The 27,300-nt window shown below is 46.1% G+C and overlaps 1 protein-coding gene across 1 annotated transcript in view; it reads left to right on the top strand.

The window, feature by feature from the left end:
- The window catches only part of LOC146075794 (venom factor-like), a 186,926-nt gene that overhangs the window by 37,822 nt on the left and 121,804 nt on the right, over window positions 1-27,300 (top strand). Inside the window, exons 7-15 of the mRNA XM_083185393.1 lie at window positions 2,228-2,315; window positions 4,741-4,843; window positions 5,885-6,005; window positions 8,637-8,752; window positions 8,891-9,037; window positions 12,270-12,476; window positions 17,274-17,477; window positions 25,300-25,461; window positions 25,580-25,709. Coding sequence (XP_083041519.1) covers window positions 2,228-2,315; window positions 4,741-4,843; window positions 5,885-6,005; window positions 8,637-8,752; window positions 8,891-9,037; window positions 12,270-12,476; window positions 17,274-17,477; window positions 25,300-25,461; window positions 25,580-25,709 — 1,278 coding nt within the window. The remainder of the gene's footprint in view (window positions 1-2,227; window positions 2,316-4,740; window positions 4,844-5,884; window positions 6,006-8,636; window positions 8,753-8,890; window positions 9,038-12,269; window positions 12,477-17,273; window positions 17,478-25,299; window positions 25,462-25,579; window positions 25,710-27,300) is intronic.

Raw genomic sequence — 27,300 nt, 5'->3', positions numbered from 1 at the left:
ACATTTTACATCTGCCCCCCTGCAGTGTACATGGTTTTGTCCATCTAAAGGCCCCCATACACTAGGGCGACTTGTCCTTAGGACAAGTCGCCCCCGACTTCCCCCTGAACTTCCCCGGCTGCTCCCCGGGGGAGCTTGATTAGATTGGCACTTGATGTGCCATTTTTTACATGTGATAAATCGTCTCGATTTATCACATGTAAAAAACCCGGGGAGCAGGGGGGGGCTACAGAGGTGGGAGCAGGGGGGCTGGGGACGCTGCGGGGGACATGTCTGTGTCCCCCGCTGCTGGGGACGCTGCGGGGGACAGCATCTGTGCGAGGCGGTAGAGGGAGCAGGGGGGGCTGGGGACGCTGCGGGGGACACGTCTGTGTCCCCCGCTGCTGGGGACGCTGCGGGGGACAGCGTCTGTGCGGCGAGAAGGTAGAGGGAGCAGGGGGGGCTGGGGACGCTGCGGGGGACACAGGCGGCATAGAGCCGGGCAGGGGGAGCCGGCCGGGAGCTGTCAGTAATGAATAAAAAAAAAAAGCCCATACAATGAATGGGCAGCCTGTGATTGGCTGCTGAGCGCTCTCTCAGCCAATTGCTGACTGGCTGAGAGAGCGCTCAGCCAATCACAGGCCGCCCATTCATTGTATGGGCTTTTTTATTTATTCATTACCGACAGCTCCCGGCCGGCTCCCCCTGCCCGGCTCTATGCCGCCTGTGCCCCCCGCAGCGTCCCCAGCCCCCGCTGCTCCCTTCACCGCCGCGCCGCCCCACTAGGTCCCAAGTCGGGTGGTCGGACGTGCAGCAGGTCCGACCACCCGACGCAGATCCGATGCGCACGGGACCGCGCATCGGATCTGAAGGGACATCAAAACTAGCCGATTTTGGTCCGATTTCGGCCAGATCCGACTGATCTGGCTGAAATCTGACCAAAATCGGCTAGTGTATGGGGGCCTTAAGAAAGAATTTGTCAGAAAGAGTGAACCAAAATAACCCCCCACGGTCCTCAAGGCACACCAACAGATCAGGTTTTAGAGATATCCAGGCTTGACCACAGGTGACTTAATTAGTACCTCAGTAATTTTGATTTAACCATTCTGCACTGTTGGTGTGCCTTGAGGTCCTTAGTTGGGAATGCCTGCAATACAGTGTGAGAATCTGAAATTGAGAGAGTTTGGGAGAGTTCTCCATATTTTTTTAAAGCAGCAATCAATTATATGGCAAAATCCACCTGGTTTTGCAGTGTAAACGATTGCCGCTTTAGAAAAACTGGGAGAACTCTCACATTCCCCCCATGTTTTCCGGGAGTGGCAAGTCCAGGGTCTGCATCTCTGAATGTATACTACCTGGCCTCACAGGGGGCGAGATGTATCACAATGAAAATGCGGTAAAACCCCCATTTTACCGCATTTTCATATGTACTATTACCCGGCCGCACCGATTTCGCCGGGCCAGGGTATCGCCACCCTTTGGGTGGCGATACCCTATAGAAGCCTATGGGGTTTTTTTTTGCCACTCACCGAACCCCGCTGCCTCGCCGACCCCCCCTCTCCCCCTCCATTGGGCTTACCTTCTTGCAGGTCCTCCTGGACCCCGGAAGGTAAGCCCTTCCTCCCCCAAGCAATGCAGCCGGAAATCTTTCCGGCTGCAGGGGTTTGGAGGAGGTGCCGGGGACAGCCTGCTTAGCTGTCCCCGGCGTGAAGGCAGCAGGAGGCGGCAGGGAGGAGACTGATTACCATCACCTGTGGTGAAACACCTGTTTTATTAGTAAGCCTGTTGAAAACAGGTGACGGCAATCATACATTATGAGGAGAGTCCAGAAGCAGAGCATTGTGTTCCTCCTGGAGAGGGTCATGTTGGGAGGTATGTATGACATCTCCTTCCACATGTGCATTTTCAGGCGACGGATTGCAAAAACTGCTTGTGTGTGGCTACTGCTAGTGTTCATTCTTCAAAGATCCAGTTTAGAAAGCGTATAGCAGCCATCATTCAGAGGCCTAGCCAGAAAGGCCTTTGCCCATATGATGTAACATTTTCATGGGGCCCTATAAATCCCTTAAGTGACATTGCAGCTCAGCACAGATTTCCAGGCCACACCGCTTTCTGATCCGCTGCGAACCGCTGCACTAATTGCCCAATAGGAGAATCCGCATAATGCATTATACGCTTACCCCACCCCAGGATTCCCCACCTCGCATAATTATACTAATATCAGTGTTTATTTCTTAAACCCTTTTAGTGCTGCCAAGTTTTGAGATAAAGCTCAAGCCAGATCAAAATTATTTCTACATAAATGATCAAGAACTAAGAGTGACAATATCTGCACAGTGAGTACATGTGTATTTCTAGTGTTACATTTAAATAGGTATAAAAGATAGGTAAGGTTGGGGATGGTGGGTTAGGTTTCGGCCTGGTGTAGGCAAACTGTGGCTATCCAGCTTTTAGGAAAACGAAAAGTCCCTGCATGTCGTTAAACTCACCATCGGCAATCTTTATGCCCCACACATGAATAAACTTATCTAAAACCTTAAAACTAACTTAACACTAAAATAAGGAGACAGACACAAGTGCCGGCGTTTCAAAATAAGATGTCAAATTTATTAATTGACAGCTATAACTTGACCATAAAGGGTGGCGGCCCTAAAGAACGGTCATAGAAAAGAGAGAGGGTCACAACACACCATTCATACATCATTGGTGTCCAACTCTCCCCTCGCGACCCACCCGTGCGGATGGTGCAGCCCATCCCCTGTCCAAAGGGCATGGGCTAGCGACATATCGACGTCGGGAGAGCCCACCCCACTATCTTCATACGATATTCATTTAAACAAGGACCGTTCTTTACCGCCGCCAAGAAGAGAGAAAGTTAGGGAGGGAGGGTGGGGAAATTCCGACCAGAGAGGAAAATCACCTGATTTCCTGCCTATTCCTAGCTCAAGGAACACCTCCCTTGATCCCTGATTGGCTATCACTAAGCTTATCATAACACCCCAGCAACTCACTACTAAAGTGCAGGCAGCTCAGATCCCTTTGGTGGTTTATGTCACTCTTGCTTAATCAGCTTTCGGTTTTCTGTCACAGTTTTAGCATTCCCTAATAGCAATACTGTGGAAAGGCATGCTGGGCCTCTTACAACAACAAGCGAGAGCCACAGGTTGTCTAAGCCTGGTTTAGACACTAGCAGAGAGTGTTAGGCTGGTTTCACACACTCCGGCTCCTGCCGGACGGTGAAATCCCGCACGGCCAGGAAGCCGTGCCACACACAATAGTTTATCATGGAAGGGATGGCCACAGCCCGGCAGCCGTCCCTTCCAGGAGGTGTCTGTGTGTACTAGTGATCAGTGATATATGTACAGGACGTGTCTGTGTGTACTAGTGATCAGTGATATATGTACAGGAGGTGTCTGTGTGTACTAGTGATCAGTGATATATGTACAGGAGGTGTCTGTGTGTACTAGTGGTCAGTGATATATGTACAGGAGGTGTCTGTGTACTAGTGATCAGTGATATATGTACAGGAGGTGTATGTGTGTACTAGTTATCAGTGATCTATGTACAGGACGTGTCTGTGTGTACTAGTGATCAGTGATATATGTACAGGAGGTGTCTGTGTGTACTAGTGGTCAGTGATATATGTACAGGAGGTGTCTGTGTGTACCAGTGATCAGTGATATATGTACAGGAGGTGTCTGTGTACTAGTGATCAGTGATATATGTACAGGAGGTGTCTGTGTACTAGCGATCAGTGATATATGTACAGGAGGTGTCTGTGTACTAGTGATCAGTGATATATGTACAGGAGGTGTCTGTGTACTAGTGATCAGTGATATATGTACAGGAGATGTCTGTGTGTACTAGTGATCAGTGATATATGTACAGGAGCTGTCTGTGTACCAGTGATCAGTGATATATGTACAGGAGGTGTCTGTGTACTAGTGATCAGTGATATATGTACAGGAGGTGTCTGTGTACTAGTGATCAGTGATATATGTACAGGAGATGTCTGTGTGTACTAGTGATCAGTGATATATGTACAGGAGGTGTCTGTGTGTACTAGTGATCAGTGATATATGTACAGGAGGTGTCTGTGTGTAGTAGTGGTCAGTGATATATGTACAGGAGGTGTCTGTGTGTACCAGTGATCAGTGATATATGTACAGGAGGTGTCTGTGTACTAGTGATCAGTGATATATGTACAGGAGGTGTCTGTGTACTAGTGATCAGTGATATATGTACAGGAGGTGTCTGTGTACTAGTGATCAGTGATATATGTACAGGAGGTGTCTGTGTACTAGTGATCAGTGATATATGTACAGGAGATGTCTGTGTGTACTAGTGATCAGTGATATATGTACAGGAGCTGTCTGTGTACCAGTGATCAGTGATATATGTACAGGAGGTGTCTGTGTACTAGTGATCAGTGATATATGTACAGGAGGTGTCTGTGTACTAGTGATCAGTGATATATGTACAGGAGATGTCTGTGTGTACTAGTGATCAGTGATATATGTACAGGAGGTGTCTGTGTGTACTAGTGATCAGTGATATATGTACAGGAGCTGTCTGTGTACCAGTGATCAGTGATATACAGTATGTACAGGAGGTATCTGTGTACTAGTGATCAGTGATATACGTACAGGAGGTGTCTGTGTGTACTAGTGATTAGTGATATATGTACAGAAGGTGTCTGTATGTGATCTACTGCTCAGTAATACAATGGATATAATTTTTGAATATTTTTACTCTCCTCAGTTATCTGTATGGGAAGCCGGTGGAAGGAAAGGCATTTACTTTATTTGGAGTGATGAGAGACAACGAAAGAAAAACTCTGACTGAATCTCTGAGAAGGGTTCCGGTACCTAAATCTATTTTATATCAGAGGCTCACCTCTATTTTCTACTATATTAGTAATTTCATACCTCCTAACTTCCCCAAAATTTTGCGACTGTCCTGTGTCCCACTGGCGGGCAGAAGTGTCCTGTGATGGGGTGACATTCAGGAGTACCCCATCACTCCGTTGCTTTGCATAAGTACAGTGTTTATCAATGGGAGAAAGGGACTGGCTCATGGAGGGTTGAAAATGCCCCCACAGATGTGAAAATGGGGCGTGTCCACACGAGAAATGCCACGTGTGCAGGCCACACACCCCTAACTGCTAGGCCACTCCCCCTTTCTGGGACAGGCTGTCTCATACAATATTATCAGCACTGCCTACAGTAAGGAACCTATTGATCTCTCACTTGCAGTGAGTTGTCGTGGTTGGATACTGAATGCCGGCATCTTGACCGCAGTGATGCTGACTGCATCCGGGAAGGAGAATATTTGAGGTTTTCTCAGGTTAATAAATATCAAGCAGCCCTATAGGGCCGCCCCTAATAATGTTTGAGCCCATGGTCATAGTCAAAATCATGGCTTGTTCCAGGAACAAAGCAAATTACTATTTTTTTTTTATTTTGCTCCCACCAGTGGCAGTTGCAGCGCTGACTACCTAGTGTACAAGGGGCTGCTATGCAGATGTACATGTGGAGGACATATGTAATATATGAGGTGATTGTGTATCCGAGATTGACAGCGGTTCTGCTTTCTGCAGCCGCCGTGCAAAACCAGGACTCCGCATTAGTCAACACTCGCCTAAGCCCGCCCCCAGATTTCATTGGCTATTTTCACAGGAACCTACAAAGAGGAAGCCATATCCCATGTCCCCGGTTCTACAGGCGGCTGTGGCAGCAGCCCCCACTGGCCAAACTCCCAGTCATTGTCATTGTGCTCAAAAAGTTCCCCTAGCCCTAAAATACACATGATAGATCCTCATTATTTGTACATTCTGTACTAAGGGTTTGTGTCAGTTTAGGGTTAAATTCTTTGCATGTTGTGAATTTCCATTTGTATGACCCAGATATCTAATGGTGAGGGAGAAGCCGTCTTGGAAAGGAAAGACCTATTGAAGTATTTCGAGAAAGAGGAAGACATGCTGGAATGGAGGCTCTTTCTGACTGTGACTGTCATCACCGAGTCCGGTAAGTTATGGAACCACGTGTTCTCATTTGCTCCTTCACAGTCAGAGTTTGATAAGTACTGTAGACCACATTTTTTTGGTGCAATAGAAAGAAAGTGGGGCGCTCCTTCAATGCACTTTGGCCCTGATTCAGGTTGGCTCTTTCAAGATCCGAATTCCCATCGGGGAACGATGTTGCGGTTCTGCGCATGCGTATCAGCAAAAATACGCATATGCAGACCGGCAGTGCAAACACCTTCAGTGAGTATTACACTAGCCGAGGTGTTCACACACAGCGGTGTAGACAGGGGGCATGGATGGGGCTGGGGCATGGGGAAACGGTGGGTGCACCCAGAAAAACGCTGCGCGTCCACATTCTTGCATTCTTGCCGAAGCATGCTCGGGGCCGCCGCCTGACACCACAGGATGTCAGCCGCCCACCCTGTCTGCATCCAGGTGCTCGCATATATACTGTAGGCCAGTCCAGGCTGACTTAGCTTATATATTGAATGATGAATGATTGTTCAGTTGTGCACTCGCAAGTGAATGGCTGTGTGAGCGTACACCTCCATTTGCATGCAAATGCTGCAGTACATTTGGTGAAGGAGGTGGCCGTTGGAAAGCCCGGCGGGTTACCCAAATTTATGCTGCTTAGTGAGCCAATTTGAATCACCCCTTTGTCCAGCAGGTCGGCTGGACAAAGCCAAGTCCATTAATTCACCCATCAAAATGTGGTCGATCTTTAGGCCTGATTCAGACCAGTGAGCCGGAAAAGGCGCCCAATGCTGCACCGCTCAAGGGAAACCCTGCCATGCACACAAATTTTATAAATAGAAATAGTTATACATATATATATATATATATATATATATATATATATATTTTAAGAAGTTGTTACTTCTTAAAGTAAAGTAAAAGGCCATGCTACTGTAATTCTAGGTACACAGATTCACAAATTCTCAAAGTCGGTCATCTAGGTCCCCCATACAGGGCATGTTTGGCAGGTCTCCTCACAGAATCAAGTGAAATTATTAGATCCACCTGTGGATGTTTTAAAATGTGTCAGTGAGCAATGAGTGCACCTGTGCACCTGCCTGGAAAACGTGAACTGTGTGGGGTCCTGAGGACCGAGTTTGAGAACCACTGGTCTAGTGTGTACCCACCTTATCGTTAACGTTGCAGTCAAATCCGTCTTCCGTATGTTGGCAATGACTGCATGTTCAGTGGGGGGCCAGTTGATGTCACTGAAGGATGTGTGTGTATGCACTAAATCATATATGAGAATCGTGTAGTGGGTACCCAGCTTGACACATACTATAAGCGTGGTACTAAGCTTTTCCATTTGTAGACAGGTTGCTTATTCCTGTGTGACTTCCCTAAAACTAAATAGTGATAACAATCAACCATTCAAATTTGACCACCGGCTGCTGGTGGAAGAGGTTATTTAAATTGTTACATGTCTAAAGCCAATAAAAATAACATGGGTTAATCAGTGTTACCTGATAATGTTTGCTCTGTGTTGCTACAGATGCCAAGAGTGTCCTGTTGGAGCCAGAGGAATATTTAGCGGTCAGGCTGCCTTTTGGCACAACCATATCGGTCACCGCATTCATGTCACTGCAACCTTCGTGCTGGGGCCTCCCAACTGCCAAAGGAGCTCCAACATAACCCCCCCCCCCCCCTCCCCTCCATCACCACCACCACCACCACCACGATTTACTAGCCATTGCCCCCTTCTCACTCACCAGTTCCAAAATAAAACAAAAAGTCATAATGGCGTAAACAAAACGAAGAACCACCTCGCCGCATCTGGCCACTGACCAAGCAGAGTTCTCGCGTATGCCGTGTGGCCCCCATAGCAAGTGTCACCCCTAAGTCGGCGCCTCACGTGTCTAGTCGGAAAGGCACCACTGGTTAGAGCTGTGGAATCATTACCAAGTGTGGACCTAGATCTCTTCCTGTGTTAGATAATACTGTATATTGTCTTTTTTTAGGATACCGCTTTGGTCTACAGCATTATGGTCGACAGTCATTAGGTCAACACCATTAGGGCGACATGGGAAAAGGTCGACATGGAAAAAGGTTGACATGGTTCTAGGTCGAAAGGTCATTAGTTCGACAGGTCCTTAGTTCGACAGGTCATTAGTTCAACAGTGTCTAGGTCGACAGTCAAAAGGTCGACATGGAGTTTTTCACAGTTTTTTGAGCCGACATGTGCCGACATGCGGTATTTCATGCCCTACCATCCACTAGGGTGTGGTGGGAGAATAAAATAGTGTGCCAACCGTAGCGAGGCACCGTGCCAGACACATTGCGAGCAATCAATGCGAGGGGATGTGGTACACTTTAAACTGTGTCCATGTCGACTGTGTTGACATTCAGGTAAAAAAAACGGTGAAAAAACCTCATGTCGACCTTTGACTGTCGACCTAGACATTGTCGAACTAACGACCTGTCGAACTAATGACCTCGACTTAGAACCATGTCGACCTAGACCCATGTTGATCTTTTCCTATGTCGATATAATGGTGTCGACCTAATGACTGTCGACCATCATGCTGTCGACCAAATGATCCCAACCCGTGTTGTCGCTGATACCTCTGTGAAGCAGTTTGTACGACTTTACAGTGTTTCGTATTCATGTCTCTCGCAGGCAGTGACTTGTTGGAATCACAGCTGGATGATATTTATATTGTGAAGTCTCCATATAAAGTTCTCTACACTAAAACCTCCAAATACTTCAAGCCGGGAATGCCCTTTGACCTGATGGTAAATACCTCCATGATATATTCCTAAATTGGGACAGATGTCATTTGTGCATTGTAGTTTTGACTTTTAGTCTAGATTTATTTCCTCCTGCATACAGTATGTTAATAACTATCACTCATTTCTTTTCACCTAACTTAGGCATTTGTCACTAACCCAGACGGGTCTCCGGCTCATCGTGTCCCTGTGGAGACTGATCCAGGCAGAGTGAGAGGCACAACGCAGGAGGATGGGACAGTTAGACTTACTGTCAATACACCCTCAGATAGAGACTCGCTGCAGATATCGGTAATGTGTACATCCATATCTGTTGTATTGGGTCAGTGTGGTCACTTGTGTAAGCCCCTCATTCTATTTTCATGGAGTTATGCAGGCTGGATCGGATGCAACAGAACTGGGTACTCACAGCAGAACTTTAATGCAAAAGTCCAAGGTAGAAATGCACTGCATGGATACTACTGGATCTTTCACATCGGGGGTTGCAAAAAAAGGTAACTGGTAGGAGGAGTCCAGGATCCTAAAGCATCAGATAAACAGAGGAAACAGTCTCAGAGACGGACCTGTACCCCTTTCACACCGCACCTCAAACCAGCTGCTGCCCTGCCCCCGTCAACCCGGCTGTGTGCGGCATGACGTTACAAGGTCTTACCCCACACAGCCGGGGGAAGGAGGAAGAACCGGGCAGCGCAGCTGAGATCAGCACTGCGCTCAGCTTCAGCCGCTGCCCGGTTCTTCCTCCTTCCCCCGGCTGTGTGGGGCATGACCTTGTAAAGGAGGGAGCGCAGGCAGTGGCATTCCCAAGAACTTTCCGGGTTTGCCAATCTGCTCACTGAAGGGGTTAAACCCATGCCGTCCTGTGTATAATGGACAACCCGGGTTTAATGTGAAAGTGCCTGACCCGGGTCCGAATCGACAATGAGCCGTGAAAGCGATATCAGTGATCCGGCAGTGACTACTAAAAGGAGCAGGCATAAAAAGCCAGCTCAGGATTAGAGTGTTGACAGTGTCTAAATAGTCAATAAGCCGACACCAAAAGATTGACATTCGCAAGGTTGACAGTGACAATGTGTCGATACAAGAAAAAGATCAATGTGGAAATGGTCGAAACACGGACAAATTGACATGAGTTTTCTTTTTGTTGGTGTCAATGTCGACACCCGAGCCTGTAAATCCACAAATAGTGTAGTGTGTTCCCCCGCATGGCTCCCCATGCTTTTTGAGACTGCACCATTCACAGTTGGAGTTCACGTGGATGGTAAATCATAAAATAGTCCCAAAATGTAAACAAATGATGAAAAAGTCGTGTATTGTCCATTGCCATCGTGACCTTTTGCTTGTGTGCACATCGAGCATGTCAGCCTTTCGGTGTTGACATTGCCTTTCTATCTAGACCAGCGATTTTTATCCTTTTCAACTCACGCACACAACATTTTTTCAATTGCTAAGACACATCATCAGACCCACACAGGAAAAAAAAAAACCTATTGGCCCCATATGAAAAAGCAATCACACTTGGTCCCCACAGGTCACAAAAAGTAAACACAGTGGCCCTCACATGAAAACAAGAGACTAGTGAATAGTGATGGCTGTAAGCTGGTGTGAACATCTCCAGATCTGGTGGCACACTTGAGAATAGCTGAAGGCACACTAGTATGCCACGGCACGGTGGTTGAAAAATTCTGATCTAGACACTGTCAACTTCTCATCTGCATCCCAAATACAGTAGCTAGTCCCCAGTTGCAGCCCACAGACAGACTCCAGACAGAGAGCGACACCTAGGAGCAGGAAAGCAGAACTGCACGGATGTCACATGTAATGAGGCTGATACATGCCCATAGTTGCCTACTCTCCTGCATTCTGCAGGAGACTCCCTGAAATATCAGCAATCTCCCTGTCTCCCTGAACAGTCTAGGAATCTCCCTGATTTTACTTCATTCATATTGTGCAGCTGTTCATTTCTTGGTGTGGAAACAATTAAACCTATGGCCACATGCATGGCGTGGCCTCTTATATGGAACCACGTACATATGGTGCTCATGTACATTATTTTATGACGCGCCTCTCAGATGTAGCAGTACACATCCGCCGCTTCTAGGTATCACTTTCACAATCTCCCTGATATGCTTCTTCAGAAGTAGGCAAGTATGTACTTGCCCCCGGTGTAGTATTGATTTGGTTACAGCTGATAGGTGTTATCAGGACTGTGCATGGGGCAACAGTGAGCATGGACCACTGTTGAAGGCCTTTGGGGGAGGAGACAAGAAGATACAACTATGACTGCATCCTCCGCTCTGCTGGAAATCTGAGTAACCTGATGGTCAACTCCTCCAGTTGGCCACTTCACTTTTTAATCTGCTTGATCCATCTCCCTCAGACTTTTTCTGTTTATGTTGCTTCTGTACCTTGAAAAGGAGGATACGGGATATAGTAAACTCTACCTAAGGTGGAACAATTGAGTGTCTATATACTGTATAACCCTTTGCACATAATAAAGTAGATCAGTGAGAATCTAAAAACACCCAAAAGCTTGTAGCGTTGATTTACCCTTAGTGGCCACATTTACTCCTATATATTGATCTGAATTGATTGGCCTCAGAAACTCTGGGGCCGATTCACACCTACACGCTGGGCTGTGAATTTGCAGCACGTGTGATTATCGAGGGACCGTGCATGCGGTGTACTGTGCGCATGTATGAGCCATTGACACCCTGCAGGGGTGAAAATGCAGATGTTCCCCGGACGTCAGGAGGGCCATTGACATCATCAGTGTCCTCCTTATCCCCATGGCCTTCGCAGCACCCAGTGAGTCCTGTGTGCATGGCTGTGTATGTGTTTGCGGCCATGCACAGCGGCGGGGAAGTGTGGTGGTGGGGCGCACGTTCAGCAGGGCGGCTGATACCTACTTGCTGGGCTTCGAACACTCCCAGGTCTGAATCAGGCCCCATGTTTCCACCACTGATTGATCACATTCTCACTCTAGTACCGGTTGCTCGACTGCCTTGGTGACATCTATACATACCACACAAACCAACTACTTATCTGGCTTCGGTGAGTCCACCCACCGCCACGCTGCAGCCATTTCCATCCACCTCCACGTTGCAGCCGCTTCTGTCCACCGCCACCCTGCAGCTGCTTCCCTCCACCACCACGCTGCAGTCGCTTCTGCCTACCGCCACGCTGAAGCCACTCGGTCACGAGTGACGCCACCCAAGAGCGACCCGCTGCCATCTTCACAGCTGTCAGAGCCGCGGCCATATTTGCTTTTGGTAGGCAGGACTTGGTCGCTGTGGCCGGTAACCGCTCTGGTAGCGCGGTCCGCGGCCCAGCCAGGGGGGTAGCATCGGACCAGCCAGGGTGGGAAAGTGGCCAAATCTGGACCGGCCCACTGGAAAATGGCCCAGCTTCCCGCTGGGCCAATCCGCCCCTGGATGGCCTTAGTTTTTATTACACTATATACTGTATTGTTTATGCATTCATGATGTTGGCTTCTACCTGACTCCTGGCTATTTTCTGCTTATAGGTAACAACCCAAGATCCTAGATTACCCGATGCCCAACAAGCCTCTTCTACCATGGTAGCCAGTGCATACAAGCCCATTGGTGGCAATTACCTGCATCTCAGCGTCACCGGAGGGGTGCAGAAACCAGGAACAAATCTTAATATCAACTTTAATATCCGCAACAACGAAGCTGGAGTTCAAAACCAGATCACCCAGTTTAACTATATGGTAAGGACTAAGATCATTACTTGTTATCTTACATCATTGGTGACTCTTCCTATCTAATAATAACAGAAGGACAATTTTACATATTTCTAGGATGATGCCACCTGAGCAGGGCATATAGAAACAAATGGCCTTGATCCATAGATTTGCAAACGAATATTGGCATTGTAATTGTTTCGCTTTGTTTCGGAGTGATGTGGCAAAATGTCTGCCTGTCATATACAGTATACAATGCCTCTTCATTGTGCTCTGGAAGAGGTGACAGTTGGTGAACTCTCCCTGAGCACCTACTGGGTAACCTGGAACATGTGATCTGCTGTGTGGTCTGGAAACTGTGACAGTTATTTGCAGCCATCCAATAAGCAGACATTTTTCGAAATTCAGATTCTTAAGGGGTGAAAAGGTGTAAAATGATCTGACAAGTAAACCTTTTCCAGGTTGAAACTGGGCACATCAGCTAGAGAATAATTAAAAGCAATATACAGTGCAGATAAGTTTACTGTGCCATGTCTTTCTAGTGTTTTGAATACAAGTCTGAAGATATATATGTGACATGCAGTCAGGAGGTGGGGGGTATGCAAGCAAGGATTGTCATGCATGCAGGCGTTGGTATGCAGGCAGAGGATGGTATGCAGGCATGGGGCAGACTTGCCTACCCTCCCGGAATGGCTGGGAGGGTCCCGCAAATCGGGTCCCCCTCCAGGCCCCCCGGTAAGGCGCCCCCCCGGTAAGTCTACCGCATTTTCCCTACAGCCCTGGCTCCCACCTTCCCCGCGGTTTAAAGCTCCAAATTTTGCGGGGAGGGGCGGGACTAAAATGGCGCGGTTTGCATAATTTTAGCCCCACCCACCATCCACGGACCTGCAAATTGATGCGGCTGCTGGTCATGGGGGAGGGGCTTGGTAACATTAGCCTTGCCCCGCCCCACAACGTATCCTCTTCCCGCCCCCCTTTCACTCCTCTCCGGGCTTCTCCCGGAGAGGAGTTTTAAAAAGTCGGCAAGTATGTGCGTGGGGTGCAATACAGGTAGGAGGTGGTATGCAAGTAGGGGGTAATGTGCGTGTAAGTGGAGGTATTCGGGCAGGGGGTGGCATGCAGGCAGGAGGTGGCATGCAGGCAGGAGATGGTATGCATACCACCTACTCCTGGATTTTCATTGCTTAAGGATCACTTATGATACAGATGGAGCCACTCTCTTTAGTAATGGACCTGGCGTCCTCTGTCCGTCAGGAATGGGTCGCGCACACGAGGTCCCATTCAGCAGGAGTTTCAGCGGCTTGATTACCAGCAGAGCTCTGCTGCACACCCGCACCTGAATGCTGCACCGACCCCCTAAGCCTGCACCGAGATACACCCTGCCACTCGTGAGCAATGGGACGTGCAAGCGAGTGAGACGATCACGCACCCCCAGCCATCCGCCAGAAACTGCGATATGGCGAGCTGGCTGAGAGTGGCTACATCTGTATGCTGAAAGTCTATAGCACGTACACATTGAGAAATTTTACAAACAATATCATCAGTTAACACATTCAGGAGCATGGCCGGAATGGGCATCTGGCACTTCTGGCAAATGCCAGAGGCGCCAATGGCCTGGTGGGCAGATTTGCTAATCCATGGAGGGGGTACCGCCTTCCAGTCGCCGCACAGAGAGACGCTGGACTCGTGGATGGATATTTTGGATAAGAGATACTCAACCTGTATACACACACACACACACACATATATATATATATAGGGGTTGTGGCCCCGTCCTGCGCTTGTAGGTGAGCAGCACTACTCTAAAGACCCCGCCGCTAGTGGGAGTCTGATGTGAAGAATAGGGAAGAAAGATGTAGAGGTGCGCTCAAGGGGTGGTTTCACCAGTCCACAATTTGTAAAAATACAGAAAATTTATTTTTTTACAATAAAACAGTTTAAAATGTACAAGTCTTGAAATCGTTTATAATCAATTTCGTGGTTCAGTACAAGACTTCAATCACAGGTGCAACATGATCATGTGAGCAGTCCCCTTTATAACAAACATGTAAGTCCCCCCCCCAACGAGCATGTAAGTCCCCCTGGCAATGAGTATGTAACCCACCTGGGCAACAAGCAGTCCTCTTGGCAATGAGAACGTATGTCCCCCTAGCAATGATCATGTAAGTCCCCCTATCAACGAGCATGTAAGTCCCCTTTGCAACAAGCATGCAAGTCAACCTGTGTAATGAACAGTCCCCTTGGCAATGAGCATGTAAGTCCCCATAGCAATATGTATGTAAGTACCCTTGGCAATAAGCATGTAAGGCCCCTTGACAACAAGCATGTCACTTCCCAATGGGCAACAAACATGCCATTGTCCCCTTGGCAATGAGCATTTAACTCTCCCTGGCAATAAGCATGTAACTCCCCCTAACAATGAGCTTGTAACTCCCCCTAGCAATGAGCATGTAACTTCCCCCTGGGCAGCAAGCATATAATCCCCCTTGACAATGACAATGAAACTCCTGACAAGGACCATTCCTGTAGTGCTGGGTGCTGTTAAATGAATCTCCTGGGCAATGAGCATGTAAGTGCCCCCTGGGCAATGAGCAGTCTCCTTGGTAACAAACATGTAAGTTCCCCCTAGCAATGAGCATGTTAGACCCCTTGGCAATGAGCATGTAACTCCCCCCCTGGGCAAGGAGCAGTCCTCTTGGCAACGAGAATGAAACCCCTGACGAGAAACATGCTACCTCTGGCATTGAGCAAGAAACCTCTGGCAAAGAGCATGTAACCCCTGATAACGAGCATGTAGATAAGCAGCATAATATGTAATAGGCATTACATTATGTGGTATAATGTGTAATGGGCATTATGGTGTGTGGTATAACGTTTAATGGGCATTTTGGTGTGTGGCATAATGTGTAATGCAGGCATGTCCAAATTATGGCCCTCCAGCTGTTGTGAAACTACACATCCCAGCATGCCTTGCCATAGTTTTAGCATTTCCTAATACCAAAACTATGGCAAGGCATGATGGGACTTGTAGTTTCACAACAGCTGGAGGGCCATAGTTTGGACATGCCTGGTGTAATGGGCATTACAGCGTTTGGCATAATATGTAATGAGCATTACGATGTGTGGCATAATGTGTAATGGGCATGAAGGTGTTTGGTGTAATAGGCATTACGGAGTGTGACATAATGTTTAATGGGCATTACGGAATGTGACCTAATGTGTAATGGGCATTACGGAGTAAATTTTTGATGCATGCCAAGTGTGTGTGTATGTGTGTGGGAGGGAATGATTAATTCTGAAGGCAATATACATAAATAAATCACCACCTATTTAGTTTGTATTGATGCCCAATAGGCGGCGATAGAACCCCCCCCTCCAATGGTGCACCCCTTAATAAAATGGGCTGTGCATGCCTATGTGCATCCTAGGAAACTGTGTAAAGTTGCCTAATGGATCAGCAGGCCCTGACCTTACAACCCCAGTCATAAGTACACAGAACAACACATACTAATGAGTATTTCAGCCTATTTGATATCCCTATTAATAAGATTGTTATCAGTAAATCAAATTTATGATGATGGAGAGCTTGCATCTGTCAAATGACGGACCTACATTTTTGGGGCCCTGCAGCTTGAAATGGTATGGGGGCCCCTTTGCTACCATCAACAATAGGATAACATCCAACAATGACCCCGTGGCCCAAATGTTGGAGAACGGGTTGGTAGGGTGGAGTTCTTGAAAATGGTCCATACATTGAGCCCCTTTCTACCAGCCTGTGTTTGCGGGGACTGGTCAGGTATGTAGAGTCTGTGGGGCAGGTCTGGTTACAGCAATCCTCTGGCACCTGTAATGTCTACCTTTCACAGCACCCTTGGGTAATCACCCCAGAGACCCCTCCTCTTCTCTTCAATACACTCCTGACATCGCATAGCGCACAGCACCAGCAAAATGCCTCCTTGTCCCAGCTACTTCTCACCCATCATTGCTCCCAGACTCCTTCCTAGGACGGTCCCTCTCAGGCTCCACCAATCCTGGGAATACAGTATAATGCAGAGAAGCGCAATCCAGCCTGTAATAGCATCTAAGCCTGGGGTAGCCAACCCTGGTCCTCGAGAGCTACCAACAGTGCATGTTTTGCAGGTCTCCTCCCAGAATCACAAGTGAGCTAATTAGCTCCATCTGTGTATCTTTTGAAATGTGTCAGTGATTAATGAGTGCAGCTGTGCAGCAGCTAGGTTGTCTGGAAAATGTGAACTGTTGGTAGCTCTCGAGGGCTAGGGTTGGCTACCGCTCATCTAAGCTGTACTTGAAGCCTGGTGTCATGGTGATATTGGTGACACGCTATAACCATAAAAACAAGAGGTGAAAATGGGCCCCTCCGAGATTAAGATCCCTAAAACTTAAGCTTTATTAGTTTGATATGTCAGACCAGTAGGACATATTCACATCAGTCTTATCTGTAAAAGACAAGTCACACAATCGGGCAGTTTAGATAGGTGTGGGCCCCATGTGCAGGTCCCACCAAACTCTTTCTGGTGCATGCACCCAGTAGACTCTAGCACTGTGCCAAAGTCATATTCCTTCCCATGCCCAGTAGACTCTGACACAACATTTCAGCTACATTTGGCAGGGAGGTAAGTACAGTTTATTGTTGCAGTGTATTTGGCATGGGCACGTCTTCCAGGGCCCATGGGTACCCCCTGTACAAATGATATACACCTTTGTACACCAGGAACTGATAAGCGCTAAGCGTCTGTACATGTTCTGTAGTTCTATGTGTTAGTACACTGTATACTTATATGAAAATGTACTTTCTTTATACAGATACTGAACAAAGGCAGAATAATGAAAGTGGGCACACAGGAGAGGGCACAAGGCCAAAACCTGGTGTCCCTGTTGCTTCCAATAACCGGTGACTTCGTCCCATCTTTCCGGATTGTGGCTTATTATGTTGTGACCACGGGAGCAGGGCTTGAGGTGGTGGCCGACTCTGTCTGGATTGATGTGGAAGATACCTGTATGGGGACGGTAAGAGATGATTGAAGTATCTGTAGTGTATGTAATTATTTCAGTGATGATCAACAATCGATATTGAAGGCTTAATCCACCAATGTGGATGCCATTGATGTCAGTTATACCTAATCTGGGGCAAGTGTTTTACCCTATACAGTCAGTTCCCCAAATTCTGCTGTTTTAGCAATACACTAAAGTTGAGTGCATACTTTAGCTATCACCCACACATATTACAATCACCGGCTCAATAACCTGATATCAGGCCAATGATTGACCAGCATAAGAACCAACCCAGCTAAAATGTTTGTGGGCCTGTCTCCAGGGGGCTGTAATGTAGCAAATATCTAGGTCCCCACAAGAAAATGGTCATTATGGAAAAGGTTGACTTATGAAATATGAAATTAGTTTTTCTAAATATTTTTGTTTTAATGTGGATAAATGAGCATGTGGATGCCCGATTAGTCTACCACAGTGGTTCCCGAACTGTGTGCCATGGCACCCTGGGGTGCCTTGGTAGACTTGCAAGGGTGCCCTGGGTTGGTGGTTCATGACCATAAAAAAATAGTTATGACTAATGTAATAGGCAAATAGTGGACAAATAGAAGTGAATCCTGTCCATTACCACACAACTGACTCTAGGGATGAGATATAAACACAATTTACACAATTGAATATTTTTTTTTATCAATGTGACACTTTTGCCCCAGGGGTGCCGTGAAAAAATTCTGATTCTCAGGGGCGCCGTGATCCCAAAAAGTTTGGGAACCACTGGTCTACCATGTTCTCTCATGTGGTTTGCTTTGCTCACCATGGTCCTGGACCACCTTTACTGTTACCATATGCTCTACTGTGTGAAACCACACCTGAAATCACTAGAGAGACAGAGAGACTTACATGCATGATCCATTTTTGAGGTCCAAAATATGAACATCGTAGGAAGACCTAAGCCAGGACTTGGATCTTCTCAGAACCTCAACGTGATAGAAGCTGGAATTACATTACTCAAAACCACAAAGTTGAGGAATTTTTGGTATTCTGCAAACCTGACCATTCATACTTAGTTACTACACCATTGCTACTATTACTACTACTATAACACTGTTGAATATTTTTTAAATCAACTTTTTTATTAAGTGGATCAAATCAGTTATAATAATCACATCCAATCTTGGACAGTAGTAAACAAGTCATGATTGAATAAACAATCGAAAAACGTTTTTGTCGTACATATAGCAGTTATGGAATGATCCAATTTTAATTAAAGTGGAAGGAGGAAAACCTCCGATACAGTGGGGACAAAACTGTGTCCCAATGGAGATAGATAGATAGATAGATAGAAGAAAGAGAGAGAAAGCTGGAAGGAGAGAGCGAACAGAAAAGGAAAAACATCTATTTAAATGAGTACTGTGTCCAAAAAGATCAAATTAAAGGAATGGGGCTGAAACATTTTGATAGGCTAGCCAGGGGTTCCATACCTTAGTAAATGATCTTGCATAGAAGAGGCAGCAGTTTTCATTTAGTCTAATGCAATTTGACATGTTGTAGACAAAATAACATGACAAGTCATTTTATTTTGGGTTTTAGTTAAGTCTGGGAAGTTCAATGGAAGTAGAAAAAATTTGGGACCATAAGGGATTGGAGTTTCGAGAATCTGTGAATCGAGAATCTGTGAAATGAGATGCATAACGTCTTTCCATAAGGTGGATATTTTTTATGCAGGACCACCAAATATGCATAAATGTGTCTTCCTCCAGGCAACATCTCCAACATCTGTCCGAAGTGTCAGGGTACATTGTAGAAAACCGAGAGGGAACATAGGGCCTTATTCTAGTTCACTCTTTCTGACAAAATCCTTCTTAGATGGACAAAACCATGTGCACTGCAGGGGGGCAGATGTAAAATGTGCAGAGAGAATTCGATTTGGGTGAGTTATTTTGTTTCTGTGCAGGGTAAATACTGGCTGCTTTATTTTTACACTGCAATATAGATCTCACTTTGAAGTAAAACCCCACCCAAATATAACTCTCTCTGCAAAAGTAACATCTGCCCCCCTGCAGTGCACATGGTTTTGTCCACCTAAGAAGGATTTTGTCAGAAAGAGTGACTTAGAATAAGGCCCATAGTACCATATATATAGGAGTTTGTATACATTATCTTTGATTTTAACACAGATTGAGCAAGATGTAGTGTTCTCCCATATCTCCTCCCATTCGTCGGGATCTAAGGCTATTCCCAGGTCTTTTTTCTATGCAGATTCATGTAAGTCTTTAGTATTGGGAGTATCCTCAGAACAGAAATTAGCCCTTTAGTCGAAGTTCGTCTCAAACATAGATTTTCGAAGTTGGTAGGAGGTCTATTAATCAGTTTTGTACCTTTCCTTCAGTGGAAATGTCTAATTTGAAGAATGCAAAAATGCAATGCAAGAATGCAAAAAGTTAGCACCAAAAATGTTTTAGAAATGTAATTTCCTTTTAAATGGCATAAACTAAAGATAAGATATTTGGGAGTCTTTCTGACACGCAGCCTCCACCAACTTTTTCAAGCCAATTACCCAAATATTTTAGATCAAATTAAGTCTGACTTACAAACGTCGTCTGCAAACGTCGTCTGCTTATTACAGGTGAGGTTATAGGGGAGAGGGACCAGGCATCCTACGAAACTTTCAAAGCATTTCTGATTGGTGCCATGGTCCTCTGGATCCACCTACAACCCCAATGTCTTTCTTCGTGGTCCATGGTAACCACAGGGCACCCACCCTAAATTTAAACATGAGGTATTCTGGCTAACAAAACTGAGGAGCTGAGCATGGAGGTGTGGTTATAGGGGAGAGGGACCAGGCATCCTAGTAAACTTTCAAAGCATTTCTGATTGGTGCCACGGTCCTCTGGATCCACCTACAACCCCAATGTCACTCTGTGGTTACCATGGACCACGAAGAAAGAGAGTTTTAATTGAGTTCACTCTACCTATCCCTGAGATGTAATAAGCAGACGACGTTTGCAGACCACATTTGTACCCCCGTAATAACCGCGTTACCGCGAATTCTAGCTGCCAAGGGTTCCATAATTAGTGCAAAAATCAGAGGAGATAATGGGCAACCCTGTCTAGTACCATCAGCAATTCCAAAGCTCGACGATGAAATTTGATTAACTGAGACCTTTGCTGAAGGGGTTCAATAAAGAACCAAAATGCCTCAACACTGTTGAAGATTTTACTACACTTTGCATATAACTATCTATTTGAAGTTTGATGAAAAATTGGTACTTAACAGAATTTTGACTCAGTTTAAAATACAGTATATGGATAGACAACTACTATCTGGCAAGAGAATACTTACACCATGGTGAAATACTTGTTTCACTATCGTTCTATGGGATGGTCTCAAGACATTGGGTATTAGAGGGTATCTGCAGGAGACAGGCATATATAACTTTGAACTGGGTGTACTGGCTCCTCCCCTCTGATTCCCCACCTACGAAGCAGTTTAGAAAAATGTGCCCTCAGGAGAGGATGCACACTGCTGGAACTCCAGAGAGTTCGTCTTCAGTTTACTTTCTTTTATTATTTTGGGTTTGCTGTGTTGGACCTCACAGCATTCCTGCTTCATGGGAAGTCAGGAGAAGGGTTAAGTTGCAGATGCTTTAAGGTACAGAGCTGTCCCTGCTGCAGGACCGCTGTCCTGAGAGGGTGATGTAATCGCGGGCATTGCGCAGCAGCGTTACACACCCCCATCATGCTACACACTCCTGACTAGAGTCCAAAGATGTCAGTGGTGAGTGGTGTGCGGCAAGATGGTGGCGGTCGCGGTGTCCCTGCACAGGGACCGCACAAGCCCCCTGTCACAGACTGGATGCTAGGGGCTAGCCACTGGACCACCAGGGCAGTTCCCCACAAAAGCGCTATGAAACACAGCCAGCGCCAGTATAAACATTAGCGTAAGCCCAGCGCCATTAAAAGGGGCGGGGCTTGCTCAGAGCGGGACCAGAGAGCTCTGTGGGCACCAACACTGCTTCCTGCTTCTCCCTGCTGCACCATTACTGTCTGGCAGACACTCCTCAGCGGTGAGGCATTAAAGAGGGACATCTGTAGCAGATGAGGAAGTGTTTTCAGCGCTTAAAAAATGCTTATTGTGTGTTAACTGTGCACTCAATATATGTATGCATATTACTTGAGGTATTATGCTCATAAACCAACTCCTCATTCTGGGAGTTCAGGTTAAGGGTGTTCTAGTCCCCTCAGTTTCTCTGAACACTCCCCCACGGGCTTATTAAGCTGTGTTAGAAGCTTACACATAGTTTCTATACACTTCACACTGATTTATATCTGTATATCACTGTGTTACTCTGTGTGTTGTGGGAAGGCTACAGTCTCCAGCATGGTGAGAAAGATAACCTGTGTGATCTGCAGCACAGAGTTTGTTCCTGGGTCCACTTCACAAATTACTTGTGATCAATGCATGTCTCCACAACTTAGTGGGACACCGCAATCAGACTCCCAGGAGCTTGAGTGGGCCGCTGGTATTAAAGCCATGCTGCAAATTGTGTCCTCATAATTGGCTGCAAACACTTTGCAGAACAAGCAGGTGCAGCAGGATTTATCAGTCCTGTCGGCAATGGTGGATAATATCACCCCCACCCCGGGTCAATCACGCAAGCGTGCCTCACCCGCCATTTTGCCTGATTCTGAAGAGGAACAGGAAAATTAAGAGGATGAGGAGCCATCACAGGACTCTGATACTTCCCTGCGTGACCCTGAGTCTCTCATTATTGCTATTAGAGAGGTGTTAAATCTTCCTCTGGCTGAATCAAAGGAAACAGAATATTGTCTTTCTTGAGCAGGCTGACTTAGAAGACAAATTTAATGTATCCTGGAAAAGCGATTTCAGCTGTCCAAAAGATTCAAATTCACATTTCCCTTTGACCCAGTCAGGAGCCTCCTGTAGTTGACGCGTCGGTATCTAGGTTGTCCAAAAAGGTGATACTCCCATTCCCTGGGTCTGCCACGCTGAAGGATAATTCATATAAAAAGCTGGATACCACCCTAAAAGCCATATATATATATACGGCAAGCAGGGTGTCTCAGAGACCAGTCCTCGCCAGTTGCTGGATGGCAAAGTCTATTCACACCTGGGCATTTCAAATACAGGAGGGCATGTTGGCAGATATGTCTGCGGCGCAAGCAGCAGAAAAACTGCGCCATATCCAGGACATTGAAAAAGTACTTTGTGAGGCTCAAAAGGAGCTAGGGGCCATTAACGCCCGCACCTCAGCCATGGCGGTGTTGGGTCGCAGGGTCTTGTGGTTACGCCAGTGGGTAGCTGATGCTGACTCCAAGCGTAGTGTAGAAAATCTCCCTTCAAAGGGGAAAAGCTGTTCGGCAGTGAGTTAGATGAGCTCATTTCCAAAGCAATGCCCTTTCTCGGGCCATCTTACAACGCCTAAGCAGAGAGCAAGAGGAGCTTCCTCTGTTGCCAGAGGAGGCCGGGCCAAGTTCAGTTAGGCTGTAGCCTCAGCCGCACAAGACCGAAACCCCGGTACAGCCACTTGAAAGCCCTCAGCTTGACTGGGTCCCCCCCCCCCACGAGAGATTCTCGAGGTGGGGGTCGGTTAGCGCACTTCGGCCAAGTGTGGGATGCCTCTCACCTGGATTCCGGAGTGGGGGATCTTATTTCCAATAGCTACAGGCTGGAGTTCTCCGGACCGCCCCCTCACAGGTTCTTCTGATCAGGATTACCAGCAGCTGTGGAGGACCAGGTGATCCTGTGACAAGCAGTACACAGACTGGTCAAATCAATGGTCATTATACCGGTCCCAGTGGTGGAACAGGGCAGGGGTTATCACTCCAACCTGTTCGTAGTACCGAAACCGGACAGTTCGGTACAGCCCATCCTGAACCTAAAGAATCTGAACCCTTACTTAAAAGTGTGCAAGTTCAGAATGGAGTATTTAAGGGCGGTAATAGGAAGTCTGGAGGAGGGAGAATTCCTAGCGTCGTTAGATGTAAAAGATGCCTACCTCCACATCCCTATCTGGGGCCCACATCAGGCATTTCTGAAATTTGCTCTGAAAGACTAGCATTTTCAATTCAAAGCCTTGCCATTCGGCCTGTTGACTTTTGATCAAAGCAAGATTGGAACAGGTCCTATTGCAGGACATAGTCATAACCAGACAGGTTTTGTCCAACCACAAATGGATTCTCAATATCCCAAAATCCTCCTTGTCACCGACACGCCATCTTCTCTTTTTGGGAATGATCTTGGACACCGAAAACCAAAGGGTGTTTCTTCCCCAAGAGAAAATGATTGCCATTCGTAATCTGGTCTTGGAGATTCTGGCCAAGACAGGTGTGGGTTCACCATTGTATCCAGCTTCTGGGGAAAATGGTGGCTACTTTCGAGGCAATCCAGTTCAATAGGTTCCATTCCAGACCATTCAAACTGGACTTGCTGAGCAAATGGTCAGTGTCACACCTCCCGATGCACAAGAGGATATTCCTGTCACATCAAGCCCACCAATAGCTCCTGTGGTGGACCCATGCCCCAAACCTGTTGGCAGGAAGGAGATTCAGGATACAGGATAGGATCCTCCTAACAACGGATGCCAGTCTGTTGGGTTGGGGAACAGTGACTCAGGACAGGTCCTTTTAGGGCCAATGGTCCTTGTGCGAGTCGAAACTGCATATGAATGTCCTGGAATTGAGGGCAGTATACTATGCAATCCTACAAGCTCAGTCCTGGGCGGCTGCTCGGGGTGTTTCAGCCTTACAGCTCTGCAGAGCTGCAACTTGGTCGGGTCAGCATACCTTTGTAAACTTTTACAAGTTTGACGCCCTGGGTGGGGAATCAGAGGGGAGGAGCCAGTACACCCAGTTCAAAGTTATATATGTGCCTGTCTCCTGCGGATACCCTCTAATACCCAATGTCTTGAGACCATCCCAGTATCCCACAAGGACTTTGTGAAAAGGATTAACCGGTAGGTATTATAATCCTATTTTTACTTTAAACAGTCGTCCTTCCCCTCAAAAACTACGAGAATAATGCGGTAGTCGGGATTCCAGTGTCAGCATTATGAACACTGGCACCCTGACCGCTAGGCTAAACACAGTGGCAAACACTAAATACTGAAAGCAGGACATAACCCATTTGGCAGGCGAGAATTCCACCACTGAACAACCAATGCGGACATAACCCATTTTAGGCAGCACGGATGGTGTAATGGTTACTGCCTCACAGCGTTGAGGTCATGGGTTCGATCCCCACCATGGCTCTAACTGTGCGGAGTTAGAGTGAATATTCTCCCCATGCTTGCGTGGGTTTCCTCCAGGTACTCTGGTTTCCTCCCATAATCCAAAAATATACTGGTAGGTTAATTGGCTTCCAACAAAATTAACCCTATAATGTCTGTGTGTGTGTGTACATGTGGTAGGGAATATAGATTGTAAGCTCCTCTGGGGCAGGGACTGATGTGAATGTTCAACTATACTCTGTAAAGCGCTGCAGAATATGTGTGTGCTATATAAGAAACTGTTAATAAATAAATAAACCCATTTACCCAGTGCTAAAGGGGTTGTGTCTCATTTTTAATTTGGGCCCTTTTCTGTTCTGGAACTTTTTCTATGAAAAACATTTCAGCAAAATAAAAATAAAAAAATCTAACAAATCTGACCCATCCCAATAACCACACAACTACTGTAGGTCAGTTATTATGTCCATGACATTATAATAATAAAAGTATATGCAAATGTATACAGTATGCGCCATGAAATATGCAAAACTACATAAGCAGTGTTGCATGAGTGAGATTATTGATCACTAATATATAGTGATTGCATCACACAGCTGGAGGTGACGGGAGAAAAAGAAAGGGACAATGCGATACAGGCCCCTGGCGCATCTATGAAACTGAAACTGAAAGCGGATCACATGGCCAGCGTGGGACTGGTGGCGGTGGACAAAGGTGTCTATGTGCTGAACAAGAAGTTTAAGATCTCCCAGAGCAAGGTGCGGTTAGTTATGTTTGAGAGGTATTGGAATGTTTTATATTATTTTATTTAGATGTGTGTGATAGATATACATGTGTGTGTGTCTCAAATACCATGTCTCCTTCTTACTGTACAAGGTTTGGGACTCCGTGGATAAGTACGACATCGGCTGTACACAAGGGAGCGGTGCTAATGCCCCAGGAGTGTTTTATGATGCCGGGTTGGCCCTACATACAACCTTCCAGCAGACAACTCCTCAGAGATCAGGTGACATAAACATTACTGCATACAGATATAAGCATGCTCATTGTTGCTACAGGTGCACCATTGAGGTATCCTAGTCGCGCCATAAGAATAGCACGTTAAGACGCACTATGGCGTAAGGGTCCAAAGCATGTAATTGCTCCTCTAATAAAACTACAGTACAGTGCTGAGTATCCTGGGATAGATATGACACTACAGAATACAATGTATGCTAACAGATCATAAATTGTATGTGTACCAAGGCCTGACAAGTGGACTAGTGCACATTACAGTAAGTACATGTCCCTTTTTAATACAACAATATTACATTATGAAATTCTACCAGCCTTGACCATCAGTTTCCACCTGTTTCACAATAAATGCCAGGCTCCAGGATCACTTCGTAATGTAAATTAATGGCTCCAACATACAGTAGTAGTAATGGCAATGCTTGGCATCCAATGCAGCTTGAGGATTTAGTATTCAGTGACAGTAGAAGTAGAAGTATTAGCAGCTTGTGGCAGGATGGAAAGACTTCAGCAGGTTAGCCAAATATGACTGCACCTGAACTAAGCTACTGTATGAAATGCTTTGTGAGCATCTTTTCCGCAAAAAAATACTTTTTTTTTTTTGCCACTTTCTGATCAAGCAGTGTAGCATCCAATGCAGATTGGGGACATAGCATACAGTAGCAGTAGAAATAAAAGCATGAAGCGCTTATGGCAGCATGGAAAGAGTTCAGCAGGGTAGCCGTACATAATTGCACCTGAACTGAGCTCAGTGTGTGAAATGCTTGTTGAGCATCTCTTCAAAAAAGAGGTTTCTTTACTATTTTTCGATCAGGCAGTTTCATGCCTAATGCAGATTGAGGAAATAGCGTACAGTGAAAGTAGAAATCAAAGTGTAAAAAGCCTGTGACAGCATAGGAAGAGTTCAGCAGGGTAGCCGAAAATGATTGAACCTGGAATGAACTCACTGTGTGAAATGCGGGCAACTTTCCACAAAAATGAGCTTTCTTTTTGAATTTCAGGCAGTTAAGCGTCTACTCCAGATGGGGGACATTGCTGTAGAATTCAGTTTATGAGTAGCTTGTGCAAGTATGGAAAGAGTTCAGTGAGGTAGCCTAACATGACTGCAACTAACTGAGCTCACTTTGGGAAATGCTTTGTAAGCTTCCCTTACACAAAAAGAGGTTTCTTTGCAGTGTGGATTGAAATGAGTCTTATAATGCAAAACCAAACAATAGTTGCAGACCAAGTTTAGATGCTATTTAAATGAATGTTTCAATATACTATAGTTTATAAATAGTATAGAGCTGTAGATTACCATCTGAAGGTGCCAAACAAATACTGTATAATAACAATTAAAATTATATTTCTCTGTGCTAATGAAAATAGGAGACTGATATAAATCAACAAATCACAGTTATTTAAATGAATTACTTTTAATAAGCATATGAATCTCTAATATATCAATCATATAAAACATCACATAAACAAAAAGAAGGACAAGAATTCAATAGAATAAAATTGGAAGCTTCCACACAGTGGGGTAGCAATAGCTCCACAGCCCCCGTGGTCGCTAGGGAAGTTTGGGCGCCGTGGGGTCTGCGGAA

Source organism: Crinia signifera, chromosome 4, assembly GCF_055691185.1.
Source record: "Crinia signifera chromosome 4, ASM5569118v1, whole genome shotgun sequence".
NCBI lineage: Eukaryota > Metazoa > Chordata > Amphibia > Anura > Myobatrachidae > Crinia > Crinia signifera.
This window is presented reverse-complemented; position numbering and strand designations above follow the sequence as displayed.